Source organism: Bubalus bubalis, chromosome X (genome assembly GCF_019923935.1).
Source record: "Bubalus bubalis isolate 160015118507 breed Murrah chromosome X, NDDB_SH_1, whole genome shotgun sequence".
In the NCBI taxonomy this organism is placed as follows: Eukaryota; Metazoa; Chordata; class Mammalia; order Artiodactyla; family Bovidae; genus Bubalus; species Bubalus bubalis.
The window spans coordinates 56,159,424-56,173,292 of record NC_059181.1 but is presented as its reverse complement, the minus strand read 5'-3'; the positions used below and the strand labels follow the sequence as shown (position 1 = coordinate 56,173,292).

Here is a 13,869-nt window from a genome sequence, read left to right as displayed (position 1 = left end):
CTATGACCAACCTGTACAGCATATTAAAAAGCAGAGACATTACTTTGCTGACAAAGGTCTGTCTAGTCAAAGCTATGGTTTTTCCAATAGTCATGTATGGATGTGAGAGTTGGACCATAAAGAAAGCTGAGCGCCTAAGAATTGATGCTTTTGAACTGTGGTGTTGGAGAAGACTCTTGAGTGTCACTTGGACTCCAAGGAGATCCAATCAGTCAATCCTAAAGGAGATCAGTCCTGAATATTCATTGGAAGGACTGATGCTGAAGCTGAAATTCCAGTACTTTGGCCACCTGATGCAAAGAGCTGACTCATTGGAAAAGACCCTGATGCTGGGAAAGATTGAAGGCTGGAGGAGAAGGGGACGACAGAGGACAAGATGGTTGGATGGCATCACCCATTTGATGCACATGAGTTTGAGCAAGCTCTGCAAGTTGGTGATGGACAGGGAAGCCTGATATGCTGCAGTCCATGGAGTCGCAAAGAGTCGGACATGATTGAGTGACTGAACTAAACTGAAAGAAACACATGTGAATTTTTCACTTATTAGTGAGGTAAATGTCTATGTTTCCTAACAGTCTGCTGGCAAGACTGTGGTGTCATTGGTTGATGGGAGAGCAAAATGGCCACCCTGGTTCCTCCTTGGACCTGCCATGCTTGCTCCTACCTCAGGGCCTGGTTGCTTCCTCTACCTGAAACTTGACTTGCTCCTTCTAGTCAATCAAGGACCCAGCTCCTTTTCCTTTCCTCTATAAGGTCTCCCTGATTGCCCGCCCCCCCACCAACCCCAGCATTACACTCATTTTCCTCATAGTGCTCCTCTTTATCTGTTTTCCTCTCTTCAGCTAGATCAGAGATTTAGCAATTTTTTCCTGAAAAGGGCCAGATAATAAATAGCTTAGGCTTTGTGAGCTCTATGGTCTCCCTTGTAACTCCTCATCTCTACTGTTGTAACACTAAAGAGCCATCATCAGTGTGTAAATGAGCAAGCGTGACTGTTTTGTTTGTTTGTTTGTTTTGGTGGCCTGTACCGGGAGTGTGACAGTTTCAATGAAGCTTTATTTGAAGACACTGAGGTTTGAATTTCATGTTAATTTTCAACTGTCACAAATTCTTCTTTTGATTTTTTTCCCAATCACTTAGAAATGTGTAAACCATTATTATTACCTTGGGGATAAACAAAAAGGCAGTGGGCTGAATTTGGCTGGCAGGTCATATTTTGCCCTTTCTTGTGCAACTTCAGGGATTTCTTGTTCAACTTCAAGGATTATTGTCTGCTTGATCTGCTGCTATATCCCCAGCACCCTAGAACAGCACCTGGTTGCCAGTAGGCTCTGGGAGATGTTTCCTGAGTGAGCCAGTGAAGGGATCTATGTGAGTTTTGTAGCCAGCTACTGAAGGGCAGAGAAGTGGGTGAACAGATAAGAGCCACTACAGTCCTCCTGTCCATTTACCCATGTGAACCTGGGAAGGCTCCCCTAAGAAGTCCCGGAAAGAAATGAAATACTGATGCTAGAGTTGCAATTTAGCATCTTTATTCTTCCCCTTTAGCTCAACGGTGATCCTGACAAACAGCTTCTACAAGGAGGAGGCAGAAAAGACTGGACTGGGCAGGGGTTCCCCAAGGACCTAGCCTCCTCCTCCTCTTCCTGTAGGGTTGGGGTTGGGGTTAGAGTCATGATCTGAGCTTGGCATCCCCTGAGGAAGAAGGGAGTGAACCACTCTTCAGCCTGTGGCTATGTTGATGGGAACCGGGAGAGCAGTCCATCTCCCTCCACGTGCACGGGTGGATGCACACTGGGGCCCAGGCGAAGCAGGGCTTGGTCAGTGTCCAGATACATGGCTCTGGCCTGTGGCCCAGTTGGCAAACATGAAACCTAGGCTGATCGCCATGAAGAGGACCCCCAAGACACCAAAACACAGAGCCTGTGGGTGAGAGGGAGAAAAGGTGGGGCTGGGTGTGTACCTACACCCAAGCTCCTCCATCCCTTCCAGGGAGTGCTGCATTCATTCCTGATCCTCCTTTTCTGCTCTCTCTCCTTTAAAACCAACCCCTTCTTGTGACTCCTCCTTCCGTCTTCCTAAAATTCTTCAGGGAGTACTCTCCCCCATCTTCCTTGAAAATGTTCCAAACTTCTCCTAATAGTGCTCCTTCCATCTGTCTGAAGAATGCTTCCTCCACGCCAGCCCCTTCTTAAGTGCTTGCTGTCTTCTCAAACCCTTCTTGTGCTCTGTCTGCTCAGCCTCTACCTATGACAATCTCCTTCATTCTTCTAGACCATCTGCCCTCTCTCCTCCAAGCCCCCTCTTGAAAATGTTCCTTCAACCTTTAGCCATCCTTGAATGCTCCCTCCTTAGAATGGTCCCTCTTTCCCCAGCCCTCCCCTGGAATGCTCACCTGGATCTTGGGCCAGGAGTAGAGGGGCTCCACCTCAGAGGGCACAATGCGGAGGTAGAAGATGCTGGGAAGGATGAAAATGAGGCTGGGGGCTGAGGTAGACCCTGAAGGACAAGCAGGAAGGAAAGAAGCAATGTAAGATTGGGGTGCAAGGCCCATATTATGTGGGGTCTGGGACTAGGGCTGGGGATACAGACCGATAACCCCAAAGATATCCCGGATGGTTGGCACACAGATGACAAGAACATTGACCAAGACAAGCAGGATCAGTGCTATGGCCACATGGCGTGGCCAGCTGAAGGCCTTGCTTGGAAAAAGTAGCTGCTGCAGAGCCCGGCGGATCTGTGACCAGAGTACAGTAGGATGAGGGTCAGGGCTCAAGCACTGCCTCCCCTTCTATATATTTATCTGTCTCTAACACCACCCATAGTCTGAGACCCCTGATTTCTCCTCCATCTGACTCTACCTCCATTCTGTCTGACCATCCATCTGTGCCTCCACCTTCTACATGAGCATCCTGCATCCCTTCTGCTTGACAGTCTGTGACCCTTCTGGGTGATCATCCATCTATGCTTCCACTCACTGTCTGAAATCTTGTCCTCCTCTATCCAACTATGTCTGCCTCCTCCTTCCTGACCACCCACATGTCCTTCCACCCTGAGGTCCCTGCCCCTCTCTCTTCATCTGATGACTTCCATCTCCCTCCTCTGTCTGCTCAGCCAACCTCTCCATCAGGGAGCCTTGTCCCTCCTACACCTCACTACTTCTGTCTCCATCCTTTATCTGTCCATCCCTGTTTCTTCATCTTGAATATCCATCTACCTATGCCTCTATCCTCTGTCTATTCCTGCTTCCCTCTTCTGTCTAGTCAGACATCTGTGCCTCCTCCCTCGAAATGACCAACCCTGTTCTTCTGATTCTTTATATTCTGCCATCCATGTCCCCCTTGTGTCTGACCATCTATTTTAGCCTTCTCTGTCCATCTGACAACTCTATCTTCCCTGTCTGTCCATCCCAGCCTCCTCTATCCATCCATCCATCCACTCCTACCTCCACCCTCCATCCAAACATTCCTGCCTAACCCTCTACCCATCCATCCATGCCCCTCCACCCTGTAGGCCCACTCTTGCCCCCAACATACAGGGAACAGCACAACTGGCACCGTGAGAGTCACAGCGAGCAGCACCGCTAGACGCACACAGAGGATGAGCAGGTCATGCTGGCTGTACATGTGCAGCATCTCCGCCTCCACGCTGCCTGGGACATGGGACACAGGAGATGGGATGTGATTGAAGCACCAGGACCAGTGTCCCAGAAACATATATGTGTGCACACACATACACACACACACACAGACAGTGACAAAATCTCCATGCAGGGTGTGTATAGTCCCTTTGGAAACTGAGGGATCTGAAAGCATGCAGGGAAAGTGCTGAGGCTCCTGCCTAGTAATCTACCCAGTCCCCACCCTAGCTCTCTACCCAGCCCTGGCCCCAGCTGCACTCACTGTAGAAGGTGAGGTATCCAAAGGTCGCCGTAAGCCCATACATGCAGAACATGGCCCCAATGGACACGTTGGCCACAGCCTGCATTCTGCGCTTGGAGGGCCTGAGGTATAGAGGTCATAGAACTGTCATGTCCAGACCCGTGGACTTGGTCCAGGCCCCTCTGAACCAGCCCCCATCCTCTAGAGTCTTCCCAGAGCTGATGTTCAGCTAGTACACGCTGAGATGCCCATCTCTGCCTCCCCTGTATTAGCCACGCCTCCCTTCTCTATCCATCCCTCTCACCCCATATGACCAACTCTGCCTATCTCTTTGCCCATCTCTGTCTCTCTTTTTCATTTGACTGTCACAGCCTCTCTCTCCATTCTGATTATCCACACTGTCCCCCTAATTGATCATTCATACATTCCTCCCATCATCATATCATCCCTGCCCTTCCTTTGCACATCCATATCCCTCTCCATCTGACCTTCCCCATCTCCCCCATCCCATCCACATATGCCACTCCTTCATCTGATCTCAGCCTCTCCATTTGTCCATTCACACTTGTACTGGATGTTAAAAGGGTAGAATACTTAAGCCCCAATTAGTAAACAGTCACTGCGTTGCATCCCCCAAGCCCTCCTGGCCACCTCAAACCCCTCCCTTGGCACAATCTGGCCACGATCGAGCTGTACAGTACCAGGACCATGATAGACATTATGACTATCACCCCACCTGCTGCCCTATCACCCATGCCCACTTGCCTGCCCACTCACCGGCAGAGTTCTGTGTAGATAGGCAGCACTTCAGGGTGGCAGACAAAGGCAAAAGCCATAATGGGCACTGTGTAGAACATCTGGGGGAATGGTCCAAGTACAAGAGATTAGAGTATAAAGGTTCCATCTTCTCCTCCCCACCGCCCCCCCCAGCTCCACCATTGCCTTCCACATCAGACACATGGAAGCCCCCGATGTCCAATACCTGGCTCCACTCTGAGCAGAGTGCAGTGTGGGACAAAACCAGAGGACCTGCGTACAGTGCAAGGCATAGACATATGCCAGCACACCAACCTGTGAGTCAGCTGTGAACATCTGGGCCTCACAGCTTGTGTTGAGCCCATGGATGGGAAGGCTTGGGGAGCTCTTGCTCTCCACTGCTGTTCTATTGTGGCCTACAGTGCAGCCAAGCTGGAACTTCTTATAGATGACCTGGAGGAGGGAGGGTGGGGAAGTGAGGTCATGGGGAAGGCTATGTCCCAATGCCCCAAACCCTTTCTGTACTTCTGCATGTCCTTCTCCCTCAGACTCACCGAAATGAGGAAAAACAGCATACAGGTCAGAGAGAGACCACTGGTATACCCCAGGTAGCCTGCAAGGGGCAATATACAGAGTCTCAGAAATCAACGGAACTCCCCCAAGCAAATATCAATCCCCTAGTCTGATCTTAAATTCAAGGCCCCCTCACCCCAATTTTGCCACACTTTGCACAAACTTCCACCTGGACCAGCCCCCCAACACTTGACAAACTCCTATTCATCTGTTAAAACCCACATGAAACAAGCTCTCCCCTGGTATTCCACAGCCCTTGAAAATTGAGATTCTTTGAATCTGGCTCCCCTTCTCTAACTCCATCATCCAAATGACCAAGGCAGGAAGCCTCTTACCCAAGTGTCTCATGAGGGCCAGTGGCAGGATGATTAAAACACTGACAATGATGATAAGGAGGTTTCCCTTCAAGAACCAGTCCCTAAGGAGACAGGCAAACATAATGACTAACTGCCTACCAAAGAAAACTGTCAAGCAGACACTCATAGAAGACAGCCAGACAGGTTTCTGCACACAGTCAGGAGAGATGAGCTGACCCCTACAGGTGGTTACAGGGACAAATGGCACAACAGGAATGACAGAAACAGCCAGACAGATTATCAGACTATCAGCCACACACTGTCAGAGGGATATAGCTGGGAACACACACTTAGCTGGACAAACTGTGTCATCAGACCTCAAGTGGACATACAGTCAGATGGGCAAACAACAGCCCACAACAGCCAGATTCACAGTGTCCAACACAAGGTACCAGACACAGAGTGAATCATGACCCTGGTATGTCTAACAGGTAGAACAACAGTCTGATGATCTCTTGATGATCTGCAGACTCGACAAAAAGTCAGAAACACATATGTGTGATTGTTTGAACAACTCAAGGTTTGTTGAGCACTTGAAAGTAGTTGAGCCGATTTGGCCAGAGTCAAAGATGGAAACTGAGACAGAATTAGCCAGCTGCCCATGCTGTTGGAACCAAGCTCAAAGAAAGAGAGGGATCTGTACAGATATTGGAGGGAGGTGTCCAGGCAGGATAGTCTGTTAATACAGAATTGGCTGAACAATTGTTCATTTCTTCAAAGAATTTTATTAAATAGTGCTTAATATGTTCCGGGCATTCACATATTCTCTTCCTACTAGACACACAGTTACAAACCAACAAAGCACCACTGGTCATATATGCAGTGGGAGCTAATTATAATAATGAGACACATCTCATCACATAGACTGTTAGCTACCTGAATGGCTTCAGGATCAAACCAAAGATCTAAGAGGATACCCAGAATCAGCTATCATATACAAACAACTGAAAAGATTCAGCCAACAGATGGATGCAGAATTAAACACACAATTGGCTGGATATATACTCGGAAGAGGCAAACATACATGGTTGGAACCATAATACAGAAAACATATATAGTCACAGTTGAGGCTCACACACAAACAGCCAGAAAGAATTTGCCAGAACAATGGTAACCAAGTTAAACACAGAGAGTTAAACACAAATCATTTATACATTGGAGTAGGAAACAGCAACCCACTCCAGTATTCTCGCCTGGAAAATTCCACAAACAGAAGAGCCCGAATAAGCTACAGTCCACGAGGTCACAGAGTCCAACACGACTGAGTGACTGAGCAGGCACATGTATACATAGCTGGTGCCACAGTACACTGCACAAACACGTGCACGTACTCTGCTGGAGTCAGTGACCATACACTTATACCTAGACAGATTCAGCCAGGCCTAATGGACCCAGAATCAAACAGAATCCACCGGACAGAGAAAGTCGGAGTAAGCAAATGTCAAACACACATGGCTGGAGTGACAGTGTACAGGACACAGCTGTAGTCAGCTAGCATACAGATGGCCAGAGGATCTGCCAGTGCAAGACTCACAGAATCAAACCCATGGACAGGATTTAGGTCTACTGGATAGGCGTAGCCACAGGGTCAACACGAGAGTACACTAGACACATGGAGTCAGCCAGAACAGTCACAAAAATCAACATGTGGTGTTACTGGACTCCACTAGCCAGAGCAATCACACATACTGCTAGCATCACAGTACACAGGAATCGCAGTCTGCCCAAACTGGCCTGCCCAACAGCCTCAAAAATAGAAGACCTGGGAGTCAGCCGGACATAGAGTTGAAGCTAGCAGCCGGACCCCACAGGCAGAATCAGTGGCCTGTGGGTCAGAGCCAAGGGGTGTTGCACACTCACCCCTCAGGGTCCATGTCCAGGAAAGTGGCGATAACCAGGGGAAGTTCGGATTTGATGATGAACAGGTAACTGGACATGGCTGGTGCAGGTGGGGGCAGGTGTAAGCAGAAGCATTCCCCTCATCTCCCTCCCACCCCAGCCTGGGGAAGCCCACCTCAGCCCACCCTCTTCCCCCAAGCTGACCCCCACCTCTCAGAGTCCTCACCCCCAACATTGTGCAGACAGATGACCGCCGCCACCACTACTTTCCCCGCAGGCCCCAGCGCCCTCTGTCCCAGCTGTTCATAGGCTCGGATGCCTGGAGGGGAGGGGACCAGAAAGGGACAGGTTGTGGGTCCAGGAGGCCAGGCCAGGGGTGGGAGAACCCCCCAGGGCCAGAGCCTGGGAGCTAGGGAGCTGGGGCTTGGGCTGATTGGGTCTCATTGCTCGGAGCTGAAGGTGAGGGTTAGGCAGTTAGGATTGGGCTTGGGACTGGAGTCTGGCAGGTAGGATCTGTGGCCAGGGAGAAGGCTGGGGGCCAGATGTAGGCAGTGGGGGTCCTAGGGGTCCTACCATGGCTTCACTCCACTGAAGCCATGGTAGGAATGAAGTCTGAGATCCGGGGCTGTGGAAGCTTGGGAGCTGGGGGAGGGTAGTCTTGGGTTGTGGGGCTGGCTTCCTTGCTAAGTAAGCTGGAGACTGAGGGTGGAGTGGAGTGGTCTGGGAGTAGGGAGGGTCTGAGCAACAGGCTTTGATGGTCAGACTGAGGGCTAAGGATTGGGGCTTGGGAATCTGGGAGCCCAGATAAGGTATGAGACCCAGGGTACAGTCTGGGGTCTGGAGCCCAGAGACTTGAGTGTGGTGTCTGGGGTTCTGGATCCAAGTTCTGAGGGGCCGGTCTTGGGTCTGGAGGCCAAGGTCTAGGTGAGCTCTGGGTCTCACCTACAACACCAGCACAGGTCAGCAGGAGATGGATGGAGTACGAAGACAGAAGAGCGATGCACAGCAACAAAGCCCTATGGCAGATGGCACTGCTCGGACTTGGCCTCCAGGCCTCCCGGCTGGCCCCACAACACCCAGCCCCCACCCCAGACTGCCTAGGACTCACAGGAAGAGGAGGATCCCCGTGTGGGCCATGGCATAGGCCAGCCCCAGGATGCCGCTGCCCATGATGGCGTTGCTGAGGTTGAACACTGACATTCCAAACGATGTCTTCCCCTCGAACTGCTGGTAAGGGGCAAGGCCCAGGGAACATGGGGAGGGGACCAGGTAAGGAGACTAGGGACGGAGACCAGTGCTGGGGCCTTGGGAAAGGCTAGGGAAGAAGTGATGGGGGCAGGGAGAAACCCAGGAAGGGCCATCAGAAAAAGGAAAAGAATTTGAATATGGGAAGAAGCTGGGAAAGGGAGAGCGGGGAAGGGAGATTCTAGAGGGGAGCAGCTGGAAGTAGAGAGGAACAGGGGAGGGTGGGGCAGAGACCAGAGGCAAAACAGCAGAAGGGAAGAGCCAGGGAAGAGGGAGCAGTAGGGGAGAGGCTGAGCTGGGCAAGATACAACTGGGATGGGTCCTGTGGGGTCACTCACATCCATGAACTGGGCCGGTTTTCTCCCAGGAGAAGGACTATGGCTGGGCAGGAAGCCCTCATGCTCCTGCCTGCAGGTAGAATAGGCAGAGAAATTAAGGAGGTGATGAGAAGGTAATTCGGACCTCTGACCTTGACCCATTGGGCCCCCGACTCACTCCACAGCACTCCCAGGGAGGGCTCCGTTCATCTTTGGATCCTGCAGTTCCATCCTGTGGGCAGAGAAATGGGGTGGGGTGGTCAGTTATGGAGCAGGGTGGCTTACAAAGTGGGGCGACCTAGATGAAGGGGACTGAGGCTCTGATGGCAATGGACAGATACAGAAACAGAAACACAGATGAGGCAAGGGGAACAGGGACAGAGGGATGAGAGAGACAGGAAGGAAAGTGGAGAGGATTGGAGACAAGAGGGAGAGGCCGAGGGAGAAAGAGAAGGGAGAGAGACAGAAGGGAATCAGAGAGGGAGAGACGCCAACAGTTTACTCATTGAGACACGGAGAAAAAAGAAGGCAACCAGAGATAAAGGGGTAGGGACAGAGACAGAATGAGAGATACTGACCCCTCAGCAGACGAGATGGCCATCTAGAGTGGGGACAGCCTCTCCTCTCAGACCCCAGACTCACTCTCTCTTACTCTCGGTTTCTCTCCTTCCCCGGTCCCCTGAGCACCTCCCCCTTCCCTCCACCCTCACCGTGTGGTTAGGCCTCTCACTCCTTACAGGGACACGTGTCGACCCGACTGCCCCACCCCTCCTAACGCCCCCTACCCCGCTCCTCCCCGCCTGGGCCGCCAGCCTGAGCAAGAGCTGATGCAACCTGTTGAAGGGGCTGGGGATGCGGTGGGGGGCAGGCTCGGCCACCCCAGCCCCGCCGGGGACAGGACACGGCAAACTGCTCTCTGCCACAACTCTGAATATCCTCGATAGAGGCCAAAGGCAATTCTCCAAACTGAACCCCTTTCCAGGGATAGAAGTGACCCGGGGACTCCCATTTAATTCCCTTCCTAGGGACTAGAGAGGTATTCTCCAGGACCTTTGTCAAGTCTTATACACCCCTATTTTAGTAGAAGTCACTTTAGAGACACTTCCAGGCTTGAGATTGTTTCTGGACTTGGGGTGTCTCAGGAACCTCGCCTGAGCCCTAATTTCCCCTCATGAGGAGAAGAGGTCCCTCAGACAGTCATCAAAAGCCCACTCCCAGTGCCTGATGTGCTTCCTGGGGTGGGGTGTCTCTGCAATCCCCACGCAAGCTTGGAGTCCCCCTTTTCTGGACAGAGTGTCTCTAAAGAAACCCCCAGCCCTGAACTCACTTCCTGGGAATGCCGTATCTCAGAAAACCCCATTCAAGGTCCCCATCATCACTAAAACTGCCTCCAGGAAACCCCCTACCCAAGCCCTGAATCCCCTCCGTGGGTCAGGGAAGGCTCTCAAGGAGCCCCATCGTCAAGTGTGAGCACCCTTTCAAGACTCCCACCCACTCCTGGATTCATTTCCTGGGATCTGGGTACCAAAAGGACCCCCCGTCCCATTTAATTCCTCACTAGGACTAAAAAAATCTCCAGGGAACCCCTGAGCCCCCTCCCGGGACCCCTGTTCGTGCCTTGGCATCTCAGGAGCCCCCTCGATGGCCAGCACCCCCTCCTCACCTCCCTGCTCCTCTCAGCTCTTGAAGCGGCAACTCAGAACTGGGGCTCTGGGACCCCGCCACCGGGCGGCAGGGCTCCCACTCAGCCAGACCCTGCCTTCGCCTGCCCTCTGACCAATCAACACCTCGGGTTTTGTTGGTGGCTAATCAGCACTGCCAGTGCTCCATCTGCCCCGCGGTTTGTTGTTTTTTTTTTTTTTTTTCCCTGTAGAGTTTTAAGTTTAATTCAGTTTCCCTCTTCTTGTTCTGGGTGGGGGAAAGAGAGGGGTTGCCTCCCTTCATCTGAACCCTTGTTGAAGTAAACAGAGGTTTCCCGGGCAGGCGGTGGAGATGGACTGAAAGATCAAAGGAACAGACCCACATCTAGAGAGAGGAAAAGACAGACAGAGGGAACTGACTCAGGTCAGACACACAGCAGAATGGAATGGATGGCAGGAGGAGAGACAGATAGGAAGAGAAATGATCTCAAATAGAGACGAGCAGGCAGAAGAAACAGCACAAGGACAGAAAACAGGAAGGGACAGAAAGACACGGGGAGTGTGAGGGAGTGATAGGCAGCTGGGCAGTAAGGGGAGAAAGACTCAGAAACGGTGGGCAGGGAGAGGTGCATGCAAGCTCCTGGACAAATGCAGATGGACAGGTGGACACAGCCAGACACATCCACAAACAGAGATTAGGAACAGACACACTGGCCCAAAGGGACAGAGCAAGTAGCTGAGGCTGAGAGACACATAGGGGGGCAGGTGGCAACAGGCAGAGAAAGTCAGATTCAGGCAGAAGAGCAGACAGATGTGAGGACAGCAGTGGGACAGGTGCAGGGAGAGACACAGCCAGGCCACCATAGGCTGACCTCAGACAGACAGCCCAATGGAGAAAGGACCCTAGATCTTGGGGGGTCCCCAGAGGGAGGCAGGGAGGGAATTTGTAGTTGGGTGGAGAGTGTGGATACACGCTGTCTGTAAATTAGGCACGCCCTGAATTCCTGGACCCCAGCCTAGGCATTGGGTGGAGCCTGTCCATGCCCTAACTGAGGAGCCCCACTGTCTGTCTGTCTGTCGCTCTTAAATAGGGGTCTGTGTGTTGACTTCATTCGGGCATGTGACAAGCATGTCTGTTTCAGGCGAAGCATGTGTCTCCTGCAGGAAGTCAGGCGGGTATACATGGGGTCCGGGCACCACTTGACTGGGCTGCTTGAGGCCCAGGTGGACAAGGAGCCTCTGTCCTGGCCCCTCCACCCACCTGCCCGCCCCCCACAGGGAGCACAGAATTCCCGGAAAGGCCAGGGGCTGGCTAGGGCTTCAAAGCTAGCCTGGAGGCTTCCACCCCACTGGCAGTGGGAGGAGGGTGAGGGATGGGGCGTTTCCTTCCCCTTAGCAGGAGAGGGACTCTCGAACACTCAAGGATCACAGCCCCATCCAGGGGCTTAGAGATGGAGGCAGACTCACCACCACCCACAGAGACTCCCGTGTAGACTCACAGCCACATACAGAGAATACAGGCTGACTGATTCGAACACACACAGACTGCACATGGAGAGCCAAGGCGATGGGACAGCTGCGCAGAGGGACTTAGTCTTATAAGTATCGTCATCCACAGCCTCAGTGCTGCACACGGAGATAACAGACGGATACAGGAGTAGACTCTCACTGCTTTACTGCTACTGCAGACTCACAGATATCATCATCACCCACAGACTCACAGCCACTTGAAAGAGAACCAATGGGCAAATCACACACAGACTCACAGCCACACACAGAGCCAGAGCACACAGACAAATACAATTCCACACAACCAACAACATTATACACAGTCCCAGCATCTCCCACACACGATTGCAGGTTCAGACGACCCTGGAGGCCAACATTCAGGTTCAGCCTCTATAGTGATACCTCTGTGCATGTGAACTTGTGTATGAACTGTGGCCACATACAGCTGTGGTCACAGAGAGAGACACCCACAGCCAGACACGACTGTAGAGACAGAGAAGCCGTAGTCACAGATACATGCACAACTGCACTCAGGAAAACAGGTGCACACAGCTGTGTATACACAACTATTCACACAAATTAAGTCAGGGAAGATGTGCACAGAGAACACACATATAGGCACACAAACGGGAGAAACAGGGATGCAGAAAGTACACTTACTATCATTACAAAGAGGAAATCCAGAAAATACTTCTAAAACTTTTTGAAGAAGAAACAAAGGAGCATTTGCTTGCACCAAAGGAAATACCCTTAGGACACACAATCCAGTATTCTTGCCTGGAGAATCCTCATGGACAGAGGAGCCTGACGAGCTACAGTCCATGGGGTTGCAAAGAGCTGGACACGACTGATTGACTAAGCACACACAGGGCATACACACCTACAGCCACTCACGAGTAGAGACACAAACATGGTGATAGAGAAGAAAGACACACAGACATCAGAGACAGACACACAGAGAAGAGACAGACTTCTCACCCATGAGCATTACAAAGGAGACACAGAAGCACTCAGAGAACACACACACAGCCCCATAGAGATGACTGCACAAGCAGACGGGACCAACACGCAGTTGCCAAAAAGGAAACACAACTTGGATAGGCAACCGTGGACACAAGACACAACCAGGAAAGTAACATACTAAGACACATGTGGAGCTCACATACATGTGTTTGTGGCTGGGACCATGTATAGGCAGCTGAGATACCCTCAGGTATTCACACACATGCATGCGTGCATGTGCACACACACACTACTCCCCTGTCTGTCCGGGCCTACTGTGTCTCTAGTCTCCTCTTCTCCCCAAGAGCCATTACACACCTGTGCCCCAGGCCAGCCAGGGAAAGAGACACCTGTCAGCTGAGACCTTGGCCCAAATGACTAGGGGGCGGGGAGATGGGGACTGGCTAGGCCGGTGTCTAGATTTCAAGAAAAGTCTGAAGTATCCCGTCCAAAGAACTGGTGAAACTTGGACAAAAAACAGATGCCCTCACCCATTACCACCCAGCAGCAGCTTCCTACTCTGATCATTGTCCTCCCCTTCCAGGGCCACCCAGGCCCTTAAACATTGCCCAGCACAGGGCCACCTGGGTACATGTCAGGAGGTCGATAAATGTTTCTTATCAAGTGTCATATCATCATCATTATTATTTTCATTTCTGCCTAGTGAACTCTTCTAGGGGAGGAGCAAGCCCTCATCCAGCTCTACACCCCATCGCTCAGCTAAGTTTCAGGGCACTGCAAATAGCAGGTG

General features: G+C 51.7%; 1 protein-coding gene across 4 annotated transcripts; it reads right to left on the bottom strand.

The window, feature by feature from the left end:
- Positions 1-1,510: 1,510 nt before the first annotated feature.
- Positions 1,511-10,738, bottom strand: SLC38A5 (solute carrier family 38 member 5). Of its 4 annotated transcripts, none has more exons than XM_044936866.1 (16): positions 10,631-10,738; positions 9,146-9,199; positions 8,989-9,058; positions 8,514-8,632; positions 8,348-8,421; positions 7,632-7,724; positions 7,427-7,505; positions 5,546-5,628; positions 5,192-5,250; positions 4,953-5,090; positions 4,659-4,738; positions 3,903-4,003; positions 3,537-3,652; positions 2,593-2,737; positions 2,396-2,499; positions 1,511-1,923 (listed from the first exon to the last, which is right to left on the bottom strand). In XM_044936866.1, exons 2-16 carry the CDS (start codon positions 9,196-9,198, stop codon positions 1,822-1,824), a joined length of 1,416 nt encoding a protein of 471 aa, XP_044792801.1. In that variant the 5' UTR covers position 9,199; positions 10,631-10,738; the 3' UTR covers positions 1,511-1,821. The 4 variants fall into 4 exon arrangements, with proteins under 4 accessions (XP_044792801.1, XP_044792802.1, XP_006045727.1 ...); XM_044936867.1 differs by having other exon boundaries at positions 8,514-8,629; XM_006045665.3 differs by lacking the exon at positions 10,631-10,738 and adding an exon at positions 9,546-9,664 and having other exon boundaries at positions 8,514-8,629.
- Between the last annotated feature and the right edge of the window lie 3,131 nt (positions 10,739-13,869).

Coding starts and splice junctions, on each gene's coding strand:
- SLC38A5 (XM_006045664.4), bottom strand. CDS start 9,568: ATGGCCATCTCGTCTGCTGAGGG. Junction 4,739..4,952: donor TGTTCACAGCTGACTCACAG/GTTGGTGTGCTG, acceptor CCATTCCCCCAG/ATGTTCTACACAGTGCCCAT. Junction 1,924..2,395: donor ACTCCTGGCCCAAGATCCAG/GTGAGCATTCCA, acceptor TCTCACCCACAG/GCTCTGTGTTTTGGTGTCTT.